The 15,967-nt window shown below is 43.6% G+C and overlaps 1 protein-coding gene across 4 annotated transcripts in view; it reads right to left on the bottom strand.

Annotated features, from left to right (window-relative positions):
• Positions 1-15,967, bottom strand: part of VPS13D (vacuolar protein sorting 13 homolog D) — a 257,070-nt gene that overhangs the window by 103,041 nt on the left and 138,062 nt on the right. For all 4 annotated transcript variants that reach the window (XM_043573784.1, XM_043573785.1, XM_043573786.1 and 1 more), the window contains 5 exons: positions 12,357-12,520; positions 10,927-11,035; positions 8,647-8,826; positions 6,197-6,313; positions 5,236-5,385 (listed from right to left, as the gene is read on the bottom strand). In XM_043573784.1, coding sequence (XP_043429719.1) covers positions 5,236-5,385; positions 6,197-6,313; positions 8,647-8,826; positions 10,927-11,035; positions 12,357-12,520 — 720 coding nt within the window. The remainder of the gene's footprint in view (positions 1-5,235; positions 5,386-6,196; positions 6,314-8,646; positions 8,827-10,926; positions 11,036-12,356; positions 12,521-15,967) is intronic.

Raw genomic sequence — 15,967 nt, 5'->3', positions numbered from 1 at the left:
TCACATCACAGATGAAGAAGCTGAGACCCGAGGCCCTTGCTTAAGGCTGCACAGCTGGTCAATCACAGAACTACGACTTGACTCTAGGTTGGTCTGACCCCAAGCCCAGCGCTCCCAACCACCATGCTACTGACGAATGAAGTGAACGGACACTAGGCAACGAAAACCAGGGCATCAGTAGCGCAAGTGGCTACCAAATGGAAATGGTGGTCTGTCCTAAAGTCAAGTCCCTGCCAGGAAGGAAACAGTGATGTCAGTGGCATTAGGGATGGCTCTAATCACCCACGCCCGTCAGCACCATAACTGAGAGTGCACTCTACACTCCGCCATGTTTACGGATGTCAGAAGGCTCACTGCAGGAAGCAGCCACCTCCACTCTGTTTGCCACCAAAACTCCGTACCAGGAGGAGGAAAGAGAACATCTGTTGGGAACCCCTAGCGTACTTCCACACATCACCTAACATACCCCTTACTACCACTCTAACGGCTAAGTATTATTCCTCCCCATTTTACAAACACGTGAACAGAAGCTTAGAGACATTAAGTCGCTTGTCCAGACACACAGAGCTAGTAGGCAGAAGAGCTGGGATTCAAATGCAGGCATTTCTGGCACAAATCCTGCGACCCTTCCATCAGATCACATGGACCGCCACACAGCCCTTGGTATAAACTGCTGGCTGTCGAGGTGCAGAGGTAAGGGCAAGGCCATGAACACTTTTTCCCACTTCCGTCCTTGCCCTACTTTGTACTCCCCTCCACAGCAGCGACACTCGTCTTCCAAAAGTACAAATCAAGTCATGCCCCTCCTTCCTTTCCACCTGTCAGTGGCTTCCCTTTCTCTTAGGATGAAACCAAACTTCTCCCCATGGCCTGGGGGATGTAGACACTGCCCATTTCCTTGTCTTCACCACAGAGCACTGTCTCCTCCACAGAGCACTGTCTCCTCCACAGAGCACTCTCCTCCACAGAGCACTCTCTCCTCCACAGAGCACTCTCTTATGACCCCCACACATGAGCCTACCAGTTGTTTCTCAAAAGTGGGCAACTCTCCCCACTCAGAGGCTCTGGATTCGGAGGGAATGCTTTTTAGCCTCAAATCCTTCTCCATGGCTCGCTCAATGTCTTCTTTGAAGTTCAGCTCTCACTTCTCAGGAAAACCTTCCAGGGCCACTTGATCTAAAAAGCAGCTCGATCCCGCTTTATTCTTTATGACTGTATTCACAGCTGCTAATTATTTATTCACTTGCTTGCATATTTATTGGCTGACTTCTTCTCTCGGCTGTTACCCAAAGAGAGCAGAAACCTCATCTTCTGAGTTACGACTGTATCTCCAGATACAGCTGATGCTTAAGACTTTACTGAGTGAATGAATCACCTGTCATATCCAATAGAGGAAAGAACAGGAAAGTTCTCACCCTGGTCTGACCTCTCCTTTGTTCTTTCCCCAAACATATTTGATACAAGATGTGTAAGAGTTAGGAATTCTAGTTTTATTCTCCAATTAGATTAGATGCTCCCTAAGGACGGGACTGTATTTTCTATTTTTAAATGTTCTCACAGTGCTGTAATCATAGTAAACACTCAAATCTATTTTCTATGATTTACAGCACACATTAAATCAAAAGGTATTATAGTAGAAAAAAAAATTTTTTAATTAAAAAGTTAATGAAATTCACAAAGAACAAATGACTCCATGGATCTTCCTCTGTAAGGTCAAAAATGAAAGACAAAGAAATTAGAAGCACAAGATATTAACTTTCTATCTGTCCTCAAACAAATGGGATGTGATTAGCCTGAACTATCTGCTCTTTGTGATACAGGATAAAAGAAAACATTTTTCTGAAAGGGGGTTTTGGCGCGATGGAAGTGCATGCCGTGAGTGGGAGCAGGAGGCTGCCCACCTGGGGAAGGAAGTACAGTCTAGGTCTTTGGATCCTTCCGGAAATATTTACCAGGAAGTGTTTTCCTGGACACATCAACCCTGGCGGAGGCTGGGATAAAGGCCTGCAAGTGTGATGCTACCAGAGAAGAGCTGTCTTAGCGTGACAACAAAACTCTGGCAGAAACTGTCAAAATCAACCTTTTCAGAACTCCGAGCTAACCAAAGGCTTGCAACGACCCAGGGATCAGTTACTGGAAACTCAGCAAGAACGGTGAGCTCTGTGGCGTTCCCATGATCCTTTCCCATCCGCTTTCTCCAGGTCCAAAGAGGCCTCGAAAACCAACAGCCCCGCACCCTGGCAGCCAGGGGGGGAGGGGCGGGGACCAGCTTCCAGCTCCCCTAAAAGCTCCATTCCCAGAGAACTGTCACGTTTGGGGCTTGTCTGGCACGTCTCCCATTCCTGGTATCAGTAATTTGTGTCTTCTCTTTTTTTCTCCTGATCAGACTCATTAGAGGACTGCTAACTTTACGGATCTTCTCAAAGAACCAGCTTTTGAGGGTTTTCTTGTTTTGTTTTGTTTTTTTACTGTAGTTGCTGGTTTCTTTTTCAGTGATTCCCATTGGGATTTTTATTATTTCCTTTCTTCTGTTTATTTTGGGCTTAATTTGTTGTTGTTGTTCAGTTTCTTAAGATGACACCTGAATTCATGGTTTTCAGACCTTTCTCCTCTAATATTTAGCGCTATAAATCTCACTTCGGTACAGGTTCAGTGAGTGGCGTTCTGCTGATTCTGAGATGTCGTGTTTTCATCTTCATTCAGTTCAAAATATTTCCTAATTTCTATTAGATTTCTATTGATTTCCTTGACCCATGGGCTATTCAGAAGTGTGTTTTATAGTTTCTAAACATTTGGGGGATTTTTCCAGCTATCTTTCTGTTATTTCAATTTGATTCCATTGTGATCAAAGGACATACCGTGTGACTTGAGTCCTTCTGCCCTTGGGAATTGTCTCCTGGTCCAGAATGGGGTCTCTCTTGGAAATGTTTCACCTGCACTTGAGAAGAACGTGTTCTCTGCTGTTGCTAGGTGGACTGCTGGATAAATGTCAATTGGGTCTACCTGGCTGGGAGTGCTATTCAAATCTAGTACGGCTGTGATTACTTGCTGCTTATGTGCTTATTCTATCGATTATTCACAGAGGGCAACGGAATCTTCTACTATAACCATGTACTTGTTCATTTCTTCTTTCAGTGCTATCAATTTTTGCTTCCTATATTTCAAAGCCCCACAATCAGGTATGTAAATAGGATCGTTACGGCCTCCTGACAAACTCTTTTATCGTTAGGGAATTCTCTTCCTTATTCCTGGTAATATGCTTTGCTCTGCAATTGATTCTGATGGTAATCAGAATCACTATCAGTGAATCACTCTCTTATGATTCCACTCTCTTATGACTAGGCCTAGCTCAGTATGTCTTTTTCCATTCTTCTCTTTTTCACCTATTTGTGTCTTTATATTTAAAATGTTTCTTGGAGGCAGCATATAATTGGAACTTGCTTTTTTTTATCCCATCTGATCATCTCTGCCTTTTCATTGGAGGTGTTTGTAGCATCTACATTCATTTAATTGGTACAATTAGGTCTGAATGAGTCTATCATCTTGCTATTTGTTTTCTATTTGTCTTACCCACTCTTTTCCATGTTTTCTGCTTTTTCTGCCTTCTCTCGGATTATCCATTTTATCTCCTTTGTCGGATTATTAGTGGTAGCTCTTTGTTGCTTTAGGATTTATAGTATTCATCTTTAACTTAGCAATTTTTGTTGAAAGGACAGCATACTCCTTCACATGTATTAACATTACAGTTAATACACGTCCATTTCTCGCCTCCAGACTTCATGCTATGGTTGTCATTCACTTTATTCTGACATGTCCTACATGTCCTAGCCCAAAACACAGTGCTGTTACTTTTGTCTAAGCAGTTGATCATTTCTTAAAGAGATCTAAACAATTAGAAAATAATCTTATAGATTCAGCCACGTACTTATCATTTCAGGTACTCTTCGTTCCTTTACGCAGACCCAGATTTCCAGCTGCTACCACTTCCCTGTGCCTGAACGATGTTCTTTAACTTTATCTTTTTAGCGTGAATCTGCCAGGAATGAGTTCTTTTAGATTTGTATGTCTAAAAACATTTTTATTTCGCTCTTGTTTTGGAGAGACACAGTCGCCGGGCATAGAATTCTAGGCTGACAGTCTTTCCTCCTTCCAGTCCTTTAAAGATGTTGTGTATGGTCCTGTCACTCGCACGGTTCCCAATGAGCAGTCAGCTGCCACTCTCACCTTTGCTGCTGCACGTGACATGTCTTGTTTCATCTGGATGACTTATCACGGTTAATTATAACGCACCGCGGTACAGTTTCCTTTGCATGCATGTGCACGTGCGTGTTTGGATTTGTGCTTGAGCTTCTTCTGCCTGTTTAGTTTTCATTAAGTTTGGAAAATTTATGACCAAGATTTCTTCCACTATTTTTTATATGCCCTCCTCTCAATCTTGGCCTTCGGGGACTCCAATCATCTGTATGTTAGGTTGCTTGAGGTTGTCCCCTAGGTCACTGATGCTGTTTTCTTTTTACGGATGATTTTTCTCTGGGCATTTCAATTTGGACAATTTCTACTGCTATGTCTTCAAGTTCACTAATCTTTTTTCTGTACTGCGTCATCTGCTATTAATTGAATGCAGTGTGTTTTTCATTTTAATCTCTAGAAGTCTAAGTTTCTCGTATCTTCTATGTCTCTACCTTTTTGAACATGTACAATGTAGTTATAATAACAGTTTTAATGTTCTTCTTTGAAAATTCTAACATCTGTGTTAGCTCTGGGTCAGTTCGACTGATTATCTCATTATATATTTTGTTTTCCTACCCCTTTGCACACCTGGTAATTTTTGACAGGATGCCAGATCTTGTGAATTTGACTTTGTTGGGTGTTGAATATTTTTATATCCCATTAAGTCTTAAGCTTTGTTCAGGGATACAGTTAAATTACTTGGAAACAGATCGATCCTTTCAGAGTTTCCTTTTATGATTTGTTAGGCAGGTCTGGAGCAGTGCTCAGCCGAGGGCTAATTATAGTTCACTGGGAACGCAAGACTTTCTGGAGACTCTTCCCCCTGTCACATATGTTATTAGTGTTTCCAGTCCGGCTAGGGGAACAAAACCCATCCCCAGCCCTGAAGGTCATGATAAGATCGCTGCCGAAGCATTAATGTTTTTAGGACACCAAACACTGGATCTGGCTGGGTGTTCAGCAAGAACACAGGCGGATTAATAAGTTGAGAACTGCCTGCATTACCTGTACATCCTGTATGCTGAGTTCGAGCATATGACTGGTTGCCAACTGTGTATAGTGCACATTGATTCCTGTAAGACTTGCAAAGACCAGTTCTTCTGGGGCTTTATTAATTAAGGACAACCCAATTCCACCTTCTAACTTCACAAGCACCTGAAAGGAAACCAAAATACAACACAGTGACAGTCTAAAACAGAGGCCAAGGTAGCCAGGAGAGGACAAGGAAAGAAATGGCTTTAAATCCCTCTACTTTACCTCTGAGCAGAAGAAAAGCACTTAGAGAAGAATCGTATTGTCCAGCTCCGTCCTCTCGCCAGGCGCCTTTCTCTCCAGGCACAGTGCCCACCCCACCCAGAACTCCAAAGTGATATGATAATACTCTCTCGGAGCTCTGAGGACATTCTGCATTTCATTACAGGAAAATAATTTTTGAAAATCTTTCCCCCTTTTTGGGATGCAAGCTTTTAGTAAGTTATTCACCGAAATTTGTAATATCCGACACAGTGCTTTACCTATAGGTCCTTAATTTTAAAAAATCACTAAATAAATATCCAGTAAGTGTGCATTTTCATGTTCATTTCATGTTCCTTTTCAAACTTTTTACTTTCCAATGCCCAAACAGGGAGAGAGGAAGAAAGACAACAAGAGAAAGCTGGGGCCCCTCAAAAAAAATCTAGTTGCGTTATTCTCGACCTTCAGTCCTGTGTAAATTCAAATCATTTAGCTTTCTTTATTGTCATCTTACTTTAGCAACATTTGTTACATTCAGATTCAACTTTAGCTATCATTTAATTAACATATTCACACATACATGTTGGGATAACAGCAAACCCCATGAAGCAACAGCCATATTTAGAATTCACAGAGGGCAGAGAGAAAAGAGGTCTAAAACTGAGAAAACCACAGAGCAAAACTCTAAACAAATTTCTGATAAAGAAATAAGTGTGCAATACTCAAAACTTACTTCTAATTCCTGCTCTGTGTCTGGATTCTTCAATTTCTGTACCTCTTGTTCAGTTACAGGAAGTTCACCCACTTCATATGAGGAACGGTCACTTTTCCGTTGGGAGAAATCTGTTATCTGAAGTCAAAACACTATACTGAGAGGGCTCATACTTCCACAGTGAAACCTATTCCACACCAACTAGATAGATCAAAAGTCACTATCTGCTCAACCATCCTGTGGAAGTTCATGGTTTCCAAAGCACTGCCAAGTAAGACTTATGTAATAATGAAGTAAACTTGGTTTTAAGTCTACATGGCAAATGCCAAGCTGCAGACCATGAGAACCTCATATGGGGGAGCGGGGGGAGGCATATGCAGGTGATCTAGAATTATACAGGTCAAGTCAAAATACGCAAACCTCAAGATCACTGCATTCAACATTTGTCTTAAAAGAAGGGTGCTTTTATTTTATTTTTAAGTGTTTATTTATAGGGGCACCTGGGTGGCTCAGTCAGTTAAGCGTCCGACTTTGGCTCAGGTCATGATCTCACGTTTCGTGGGTTTGAGCCCTGCGTCGGGATCTGTGCTGACAGCTCAGAGCCTGGAGCCCGCTTCGGAGTCTTTGTTTCCCTCTCTCTCTGCCCCTCCCCTGCTTGTGCTCTGTCTCTCAAAAATAAATAAATGTAAAAAAAAAAAAAAAAAAAAATTTTTTTTTACAGTGTTTATTTATTTTTTGAGCAGGGTTGGAGGGGCAGAGAGGAATCCCAAACAGGCTCCACACTGTCAGCACAGAGCCCGATACAGGGCTCAATCTCACGAACCATGAGATCATGACCTGAGCCCAAACCAAGAGTCTGACGCTTAACCAACTGAGCCAGGCAGCCGCCTCAAGAAGGGTGCTTTTATTTTTTTTATTTTTTAAATGTTTTATTTTATTTTTGAGAGACAGAGAGAGACTGCATGAGTTGGGGAGGAGCAGAGAAACAGGGAGACACAGAATCCGAAGTGGGCTCCAGGCTCCGAGCTGTAAGCACAGAGCCCGACGTGGGGCTCGAACCCACCGACTGTGAGATCGTGACCTGAGCCGAAGTCGGACACCTAACCGACTGAGCCACCCAGGCGCCCGAGAAGGGTGCTTTTAGAAAAGATATTGTGGATTATGACGAACTTCCTCAGACAGTTCACCCTTACACACCAGCCTCTTTCCTTTCCTCCTTAGCTCTCTAATTACACCCTGACCTAAGCACATGACCTCCAGCACATCTCTCCTGAGCATCCCGCCCATATTTACACTGATTTCTGGACATTTTCACGTGGACAACATATCTAACAAGTCCAAAACTTAACTCCCCATTCCTCTCAGAAGTCTCTTCAGTGTTCATGTCTTAGTGACATGGATTATTGTTCTACTTGCCCAAATCAAAATCCTGAAAGCCATTCCTGACTCCTTCCTCTCATTCTCACCTTCCATCAATCAGGAAATCTGTCAGACTCTCCTCCTTAAAAAGCTTCCATTTCTATTTGTTTCTCTCCAACCTCTTCAGCCCTACCCCTGCCACCTGCTTGAATCGGGGCCACACGCCCTCATCTGCATTGCTGTAGCGGCCCCTCAGCTGGTCTTCTATCTCCAGTTTTCCTCCACTCCCATCCTCCACGCCGCAGACAGAGCGAGCGAGCGAGCGAAAAACATTTCTGCTCACGTCATTCCCTGACTCCTCACTGCCACAGAAAACCCCAAAAATTTGTAGCATGTATCAGGCTTTTAATAATCTGGCCCCAGCCTGATTTTTGAGCATAGGCTCAGTGCCAGTTGGGTGTCTCCCTTTTATCTCCAGGCCTTCACTTATCAACTTTCCAAATACTGTATGTGCTCAGTACCTCGCATTGTACCCGGCTTCAATAAGTGCTCGATAAATAACTGTGGAACGAACACTCTTATTATTTGGGCACAGCCCCTCTACCTTTCCTCTTGATCTGGCTAACATAATTCCTTTCAGTTAACCTTTAGACCTCAGCTTAAGTATTACTTCTCTTAGGATCCCCAAGCCTCCAAACCTGGGAATACAAATCCTTTCTATATACGCAATGTAACACCCTCCCCTCCCGCTCTCAAAACACAATATTGTCATTGTGTGATCAGGGACCTCGTGTGTCTTGTTGTTAATGCCACTGATATGGCAATTATTGGAAGATTTATAATATATGATGAATGATAATAAAAACAATAATATGTAGCATTCTTGGCATTACCTTCTTGAATTCATATACTTTTTTTAATATCATCTTATATTTTTATAGTTTCAATTCTTATAACAACTTTGTGAGGCAGGTCTTGCCCCATTTTATAAATGAAGACATCATATCCTCATAACCAGAAAAATGTTTCCATAAATATTTGTTGAATGCCTAACCAATGTGTGGGGGGAAAGCACAGCGAGATTCATGTCAATTCTCAGCATAAATCATCACCTGGAGGGCTCTAGTCGGTCCGTCTGGGATGACTCTGATGGATAACATTCCAGAACCAGGCCTCATTTTTTGGTTGATAAATTGTTGTTCAGGTGGCACTGGCCCCAAAAGCTCCATGGAAGTATCAGGACCAAGAACAACTTCAGCTCCGTCAAACAAACCAGAAAGCCCTCCTTTGGCCTGAAAGAATAAAGATGTGTAAGAAAAGGAGAGGCCCTGGCTCTGACAACTTAACATGTCATTTGAAACAAGTTATCAAATGTAAATTCTCTTTTGAAGGGTCATGGTCCATTCTTAACAAGAACATTTACTCTTTTTTCAGCTTTGCAGAAGATGAAAACCAGGAGGATTACCCGGGCAAGACAGAGTTACGCTACACGAATGAAGAGAATTCTGAGTAAGAATAGAGTATGTTGGTTCAGTAATAACTTCTAGTCATTAAGATAAGCTTTAAAAAAGTACCAAAGCCCTGTTGCCCTGTTTCTCATTTTGGGTTTGCTTAAAACCCTAAGACATTCTGAAAATAAAGCAATTGTAACTGTCATTCAACTCTCCAATAAGAAGCAAATTCTAGAGTTGAAAACCTCCCCAAACAGGCCTGTGGTTGGACAGTCAGCTCAAATATTCAGAAGATGACACCTGTTCTAAAATGAAACCGGGAATGGTGAATGTCACCGGAGAGCCAGATATTCAGACCTTTGGAGAAAAGTATCTTCTGCTATCTGCCCTGAGCAAAACGGAAGTCTACAGGACAATGCCAACGAGACAGCAGATACAGGGCTAGAGAAGACAATGGCTAGAGTATCTCGACCCCCTTTGTTAATTTTTAAATACTGAGTAATCAAAAGGAAACTTCAAGCTGGGTTTAAAGAACACATTTCAACATGGAGAAAGCTTTGTACGACTGTTGTAAGTTCAGAAATAAAGTGTGTACGCAGCCTTATCAGGGCAGTGTCAGGAGATGGTTAATGCCTTCGATTACTTTCTTTAGAATAGGAAGATTGAAACAAGCTTATTTCCCTAACCAAAGCACACTTTGCTCTGCTGAATACTGTTATTATAGGGTCACTCGCAAGCAGAGAAATGATGTAATGGATTCGAGAAGCAACAAAACACCAGAAAAAGATTTTTTGGTGCGGGTGGGGGTACTCTGAGAGAATTGGAATTACATGGGCTTTAGGAACAAACTGGAAGTAAAGTCAGGGTCAGACATGGGGCCCAACAATTATAACACACCCTCTCTTGCCTCCAGAAGCCTGAACTGTATTGCTAATTGAAAATCACAAATCCATTCCAGATGTGTGCTTCATAGAAGTAAGCAGCTCGTCTTTGATGAAAAAAGCTCAGGGCAACAGAGATAGAGAAAATAAGTCTCACCAAACAGCAGGCAGAGGCTCCTTACAGTTTTGCTCAGTGCCCTGGAGAACAATCTCCCATTTTGGAGGGACAGCCTGGTTTCCACCAGGGACAAACACCAAGAGTTCTCTGGCGAGGGCCTGGTGTTCCAGTGTTTAACTTTTGGGCAAAGTCCTGGGCTGAGGCAGAAACGCTCCTTGTCACCCACGTTGTTCAGCCCTCGGCCCAAGCCTCTGACACAGAACTTCCTATCAACTCATCTCAGACCCATGGTCTCATTTCTCACATGAAGCCAGAAGGGCAGAAAATCCAAACTGCTGGTAATTTTCCAAACACGTATTTGCTTATGAAGTACCTGGCAGCTTATCGTGGGGTAGACTGGCTGAGGACAGAGGACACTGACCAGCAATTTTCATTCTGACATTTGCTACAACAATTAAACGCTTACTTGGGTACCACTAAGAACGCAGAAATTGACAGAGTCTGGAGAATGTAGAGCCCACGACGATGACTCACCATCTCCTAGAACACTTCACAAAAGACTGGTGTAGATGGCACATTAACTTCACAAGCCTAAAACTACTGCACCTAACTTAGCAGTGGGCTCTTTGCTGGCATTTTTCTTTCTTTCTTTCTTTTAAAACTTACAACTTATATCACCAAAGAAAAACAACCAGATAAGCCAAGGAAAAAATCCCATTACTTTCAGGCAACCACTCCCAGTACAGTTCTCATATATTATCACCTTAAAAAATATTTCCCCTATAAGGGCATATAGATGCACAACAAGTTTCTTGACTTTCCCTTGCTCTGGAATTACTTTTCCCCATTCAGCAACACATTGTGTATATACTAATCGATACTTTGTTTCAAAGAGGGCTCCAACACGGCTTGCTACAACTGGGGGTGTCAAACACTACTGACCTGGACAACCAACCCATGTAACCCACAGGTCAGTTTTCCTTCTCGGAAACTCCACGTCTGAGTTGTGCTTCGCCTGCGATCGGGCTTTCTTAGCATCAGTGGCTCATATCTGGAACACAGGAGAGTGCAATGAATACTGAGTCAAATACATTCGGCTGGAAGAGAATATCGGGATCGTGGTTTTGCTCTTTCTTCCAACATCCTCCACTTTTAAAACCTAATGGGCAGGTGACGCCTGGGTGGCTCGGTTGGTTTAGCATCTGACTTCCACTCAGGTCATGGTCTCACGGTTCGTGGGTTTCAGCCCTGCGTCAGGCTCTGTGCTGACGGCTCAGAACCTGCAGCCTGATTGGGATTCTGTGTCTCCCTCTCTCTCTGCCCCTCCCCTGCTCACGCTGTGTCTCTCTCTCTCAAAAATAAACATTAAAATAAATAAATAAACAAACAAACCACACACACACACACACACACACACACACACACACAAACCCTAATGGGCAGGTAGCCTGGAATCTCGTGACAGCCAAGTATCTCTTAATGAGAGAGGAGGAATAAGCCAAAACGGAACGCAATAAACAGGAGGACACAAAGGAGTACCGGTACTTTTAAGGATTCTACTAGATGTAATGATCAGGTTCCTGCATTCCCACAGCGACAGGCAGTCTGAGAAGGGCTATCTGCTAAAAAGATCTTGAAATATGTTCAAGAGACCTTTTTCTGTTTAATTACAATTACTTTTATGTTGGGTTTTCACTTGTAAGTTATGTAAAGTCATTTTGGAAGTGAATTTTGGAAGGTATTAACTGGAAAAAAATAAACTGACTGCATAAAGACACTAAGGCATAGGCAAATCAAATAACTTATCTGTCCCTAATAACCAATTTGAACCCAAAGAGCTCATCATAAAAACATCTTTGATTGTTCTCTCAATAATTTACTTCTGCTTTTGAAATATTTAACAAAATTCTTAGAAAGACCAAAAAAAAAAAAAAAAAAACAAAAAACCCAAACAAAAAACAAAAAAAAAACAACTGCTCAGGGTGCCTGGGTGGCTCAGTGAGTTGTGTGTCTGACTTAGTTTCGGCTCAAGTCACGATCCCAGAGTCGTGGGATCGAGCCCCGTGTTGGGCTCCGAGCTGAGTGTGGAGCCTGCTTAGGATTATCTCCCTCTCCCTCTCTTTCTCTCCCTCTGTCCCTCCCCCCATTTGTGCTCTTGCTCTCTTTCTCTCAAATAAAAATAAATAAATAATATTAAAAACAAACAAACAAACAAAGGCTCAAAACTTGTATTTGGGAATTCACTGAAAAAAAATACAAATATAAACATACAAATTCTTACCTCATTTATAGTCTCACTTTTTGGTGTGTATTTCCACTGAAACTGAGTTTGGAAGCAAAGAATTCACATCAAAAGTTGTTTAGAAAATTACCTGTTGTCAGTTACTGCGGCAAGGCCAGCGATGTCTAAAATGGCGGAACCCTCGGGGGAGCGGGCCGCAGAGGGCTTATTGGGGTTGTGGGGCACCGAAGACCCCTCGTGGGCCAGCATGCCCGTGCCGGTCATCCTCCACAGCTGGGAGCGCTTCCCGGGCTCCTGAGGGCAGAGACACAAGGACACAGAAAGCTGTCACAGGCAGCCAGGCTTCAGGTAAGGGAGTCAAGAGCTGCACACAAGGGCTAAGTTCTCAACTCAAAGCCGTACTAAAAGGCATTTTCCACATTACACAATTCTAACTTCCATTGTCGTCAATCCTGAGGTGCACCTAGGATGAAATACACTGAACTCGTCAACCAAACAACCCCAAATTATGAATAATGTAAACTTAAAAAAAGTATTCTTCTCATATACTTGGTATTTTCTGAGCAAACTAGTGAGTTGAGGTTCGGTCTAATCTCCATTAGCTGCACCGCTAGGATAAGTGCTGTTCCAGATGGTGACCCTCGGGTGCCCTGACCTTAGAGAGGGATCCAATTATATAAAGTATATATGATAGTCTTTATATGTGATCACTGGTAATCCTCATAACTGGCAGACAACCAGAATTTACCAGATGTCTTCTCCCTTCCTGTGTTTCTAGTGGAAGTAGACTATATTGAGGGATTCTAATTTACAGATTAATGGTATTCAAATATTAGGTTGACTGAATTCAAAGGTTATGCTAAGGTGATTGCTGCTAATTTTAAATATAGTTTCTTCTTAGGAATATTTTACAAGCAGCACTTGACTTCCAGGTCAATCCACGGAGGTCTATAAAATCCGCTATATTCAAGAAGTAATAATAATAATACTTATTGAGAATTTACTATGTGCCAGCCAGTGATCCACAGGATTTACTCATTCAGTCCTCATTTGACCCACAAAACAATCCAATGACATATATCCTCTTACTGTCCTTACTCACAGGTGAGGAAGTTACGGTTCAGTGAGATGAGGACGCTTTCCCGTGGTCACATGACCTGGAGGTGGTGGAGTGGGGAGTTCACCTCCACAGCCTGATTTCAAGGTCAACATGCTTAACCATTCTGCTCCCACGGCCTTCCTAACACGATGTGGCTGGTTCTGGTTCAGTAACACCTAACCACTAGAATTCTTGCTGGGTGAAGATATACTCCGGCTAGACCTATCAGGATGACATCCACTCTCACCAGCTGGGAGCTCCTCCAGAGTGACAAACTTGTGGGCACCATAAACTGGGTCTGGGTACCATGCTGCCCCCGTATTAGAAAGACAACTTCCGCGTTACATTTTCTTTTTTAATGTTTATTTATTTTTGAGAGAGAGAAGAGAGAGCGAGCACAAGCAGGGAAGGGGCAGTGAGAGAAGGGGACAGAGGATTCAATGCGGGCTCTATGCCGACAGCCCAACGTAGGGCTTGAATGCACAAACGGTGAGATCATGACCTGAGCCAGAGTCAGACACTTAACCAACTGAGCCACCCAGGCACCTCACATTCTACAGAGTAAAAACTAACGACATAATACGAATATGAATTCCAAATGCCAGGATTTGAAACCGGGCTGCACCATTTACCAGCTGAGTGACCTTGGACAGGTTACTCAATCCCTCAGAGCTTCTGTTTCCTGATCTGTCAAAGGGGGAAATTAGCTATTGTTTAGGGTTCTTGTGATAAGTGTAACAAACAGAAGGCACTCAGCATATGCCTGGCACAGGGTATGTATGACCTCAATAAACGTTTGCTGTGTCATTTTGACCACAGTTCTTTACATAGCACTCTATGTACCTCATCTTAGCTGATCCTTCTCCCAAACCTGCCAGATCGGGAAGAAAGTGAGGTTCAGGGAGGAATGTGAAATAGCAGATATCATATGTCTTTAAGGGAGGGTGCTGTCTCTCCCGTGCTGCCGCCTCCCATGTCTATAGAGACGGAACAGACCTCTGTGTCTCCCTCTGAAGTCCCCACAGGCTCACATCTCTGCTTGCAGTGGGAGAGCCCGTCTACCCACAGTGCCAAATCCACATGGCAAAGTATCTCAATTACCCTGCAGATGTTCCAGATCGGGAATCTAAGCACAGATGCTTTATGAAATCAAGTTTTCATCCATGGATTCCTCTACTGTCTGCCTTTATGTACAGACTCATCATAGTTGGAAACTACCAACATTTCCATGTAAAAATCTGAGCCGTACCGTTCTCCTTCCAGTTCCCTGCCCCCCTTCCCTCACAATTTAGCCCTAAAACCTTTAGATGACACCGAGGAGGACAGAAGTCCATGGGGATTGTGGGTGTTGGGGTGGGGGGCGGACAGCCCAGAGTGCGGTGCTGAAGCCCAAGGCGGGTGATGATCCTCACATGGGACTGGGGGACGAAGGCTTCGTGTGGATGGTCAGAGATGAAGAGAGGGGAGAAGAGCATTCCTGCGAGGGGCGGGGTGGAAGGGGTGCTGTCCAGGATGTGGAGATGGGAGCCGGAGCCGGGGAGCGGGCTGTTTATACAGGGATGGGGTGCAAGATCCATTTGTGATGTGGGGCTGGAATTGGAAAGAATCAGTGAGAACTGCTTAAGATGGAGAGATACAGAAATATGCAAAATATATATGTATATGAGATATGCGTGTGTACATGCACGTGTGTCATGTCTGTGTGTGCACCTGTATTACGGCGTGCGTGTGTGCGCAGGTGTGCAGGTATACATAGCCCATGCACACGTGAAAGCCCTAGCTCTGTGCCCTGGGAGAGCCTGGAAACGACACCACCATGACAACAAGTGCACCCAGTGTATACAGCTTAGCTTTCTAACTTCCATTCTCGGATAAGAGGGATCAGAAGTGGCAAACCCAGAAAAGCAGCAGGGAAAGTTCAGACGAGCCCAGAATAACCTGCTGTGTTAGAAAGTAAGGAAGTGTTCAAGGACTGAGGGGCATACGTCCAATGGACACAGAAGGTTGAAGAGCTCCCACGGGCCAAATACGGGAATTGAGCACTAAACGTATCCTAACGGTAACAGGTAACACGCTGAGTAAAAGAGAAATCCATACCCACGACAGACGCGACGCTATGGATGACACTGCCACGCCCACCCCAAATTCTCATGTTGGAGACCTCACCCGAAACTTTGATGGTATTTGGAAATGGAACCTTTGGGTGGTAATTAGGTTTAGACAAGGGCGCAGGAGGGGGGGCTCTCCTGATGGACTTAGTGCCGTTGCAAGAACAGACACTGAGCTTGGTTTCTCCCCCCCACCTAGAGTCTCTGCCATTTGAGGACACCGCAAGAAGGCACAAGTCTACAAGTCAGGACGTGGGCCCTCAGCAGGGAACCAAAGGGCCAGCACCCTGATTCTGTACCTCCCAGCCTCCGGAACTGTGAGAAATAAATTCCCATTATTCAAGTCATCCGGTCTGTAGTATTTCGTTATACAAGTCCAGGCTAATACGTATATGTAACACACAGCAACTGTGATGAGGTTCAGGATATCTACACAGTCTCAAAGTACCTGTCCACAAGGTCTTTACTAAATATGAGGGCAAGACAGAAACTTCAGTTCACGGTACAGAAGGCCAGCAGCCATCACCTTCCTCT

Source organism: Prionailurus bengalensis, chromosome C1 (assembly GCF_016509475.1).
Source record: "Prionailurus bengalensis isolate Pbe53 chromosome C1, Fcat_Pben_1.1_paternal_pri, whole genome shotgun sequence".
Taxonomy (NCBI): Eukaryota; Metazoa; Chordata; class Mammalia; order Carnivora; family Felidae; genus Prionailurus; species Prionailurus bengalensis.
This window is presented reverse-complemented; position numbering and strand designations above follow the sequence as displayed.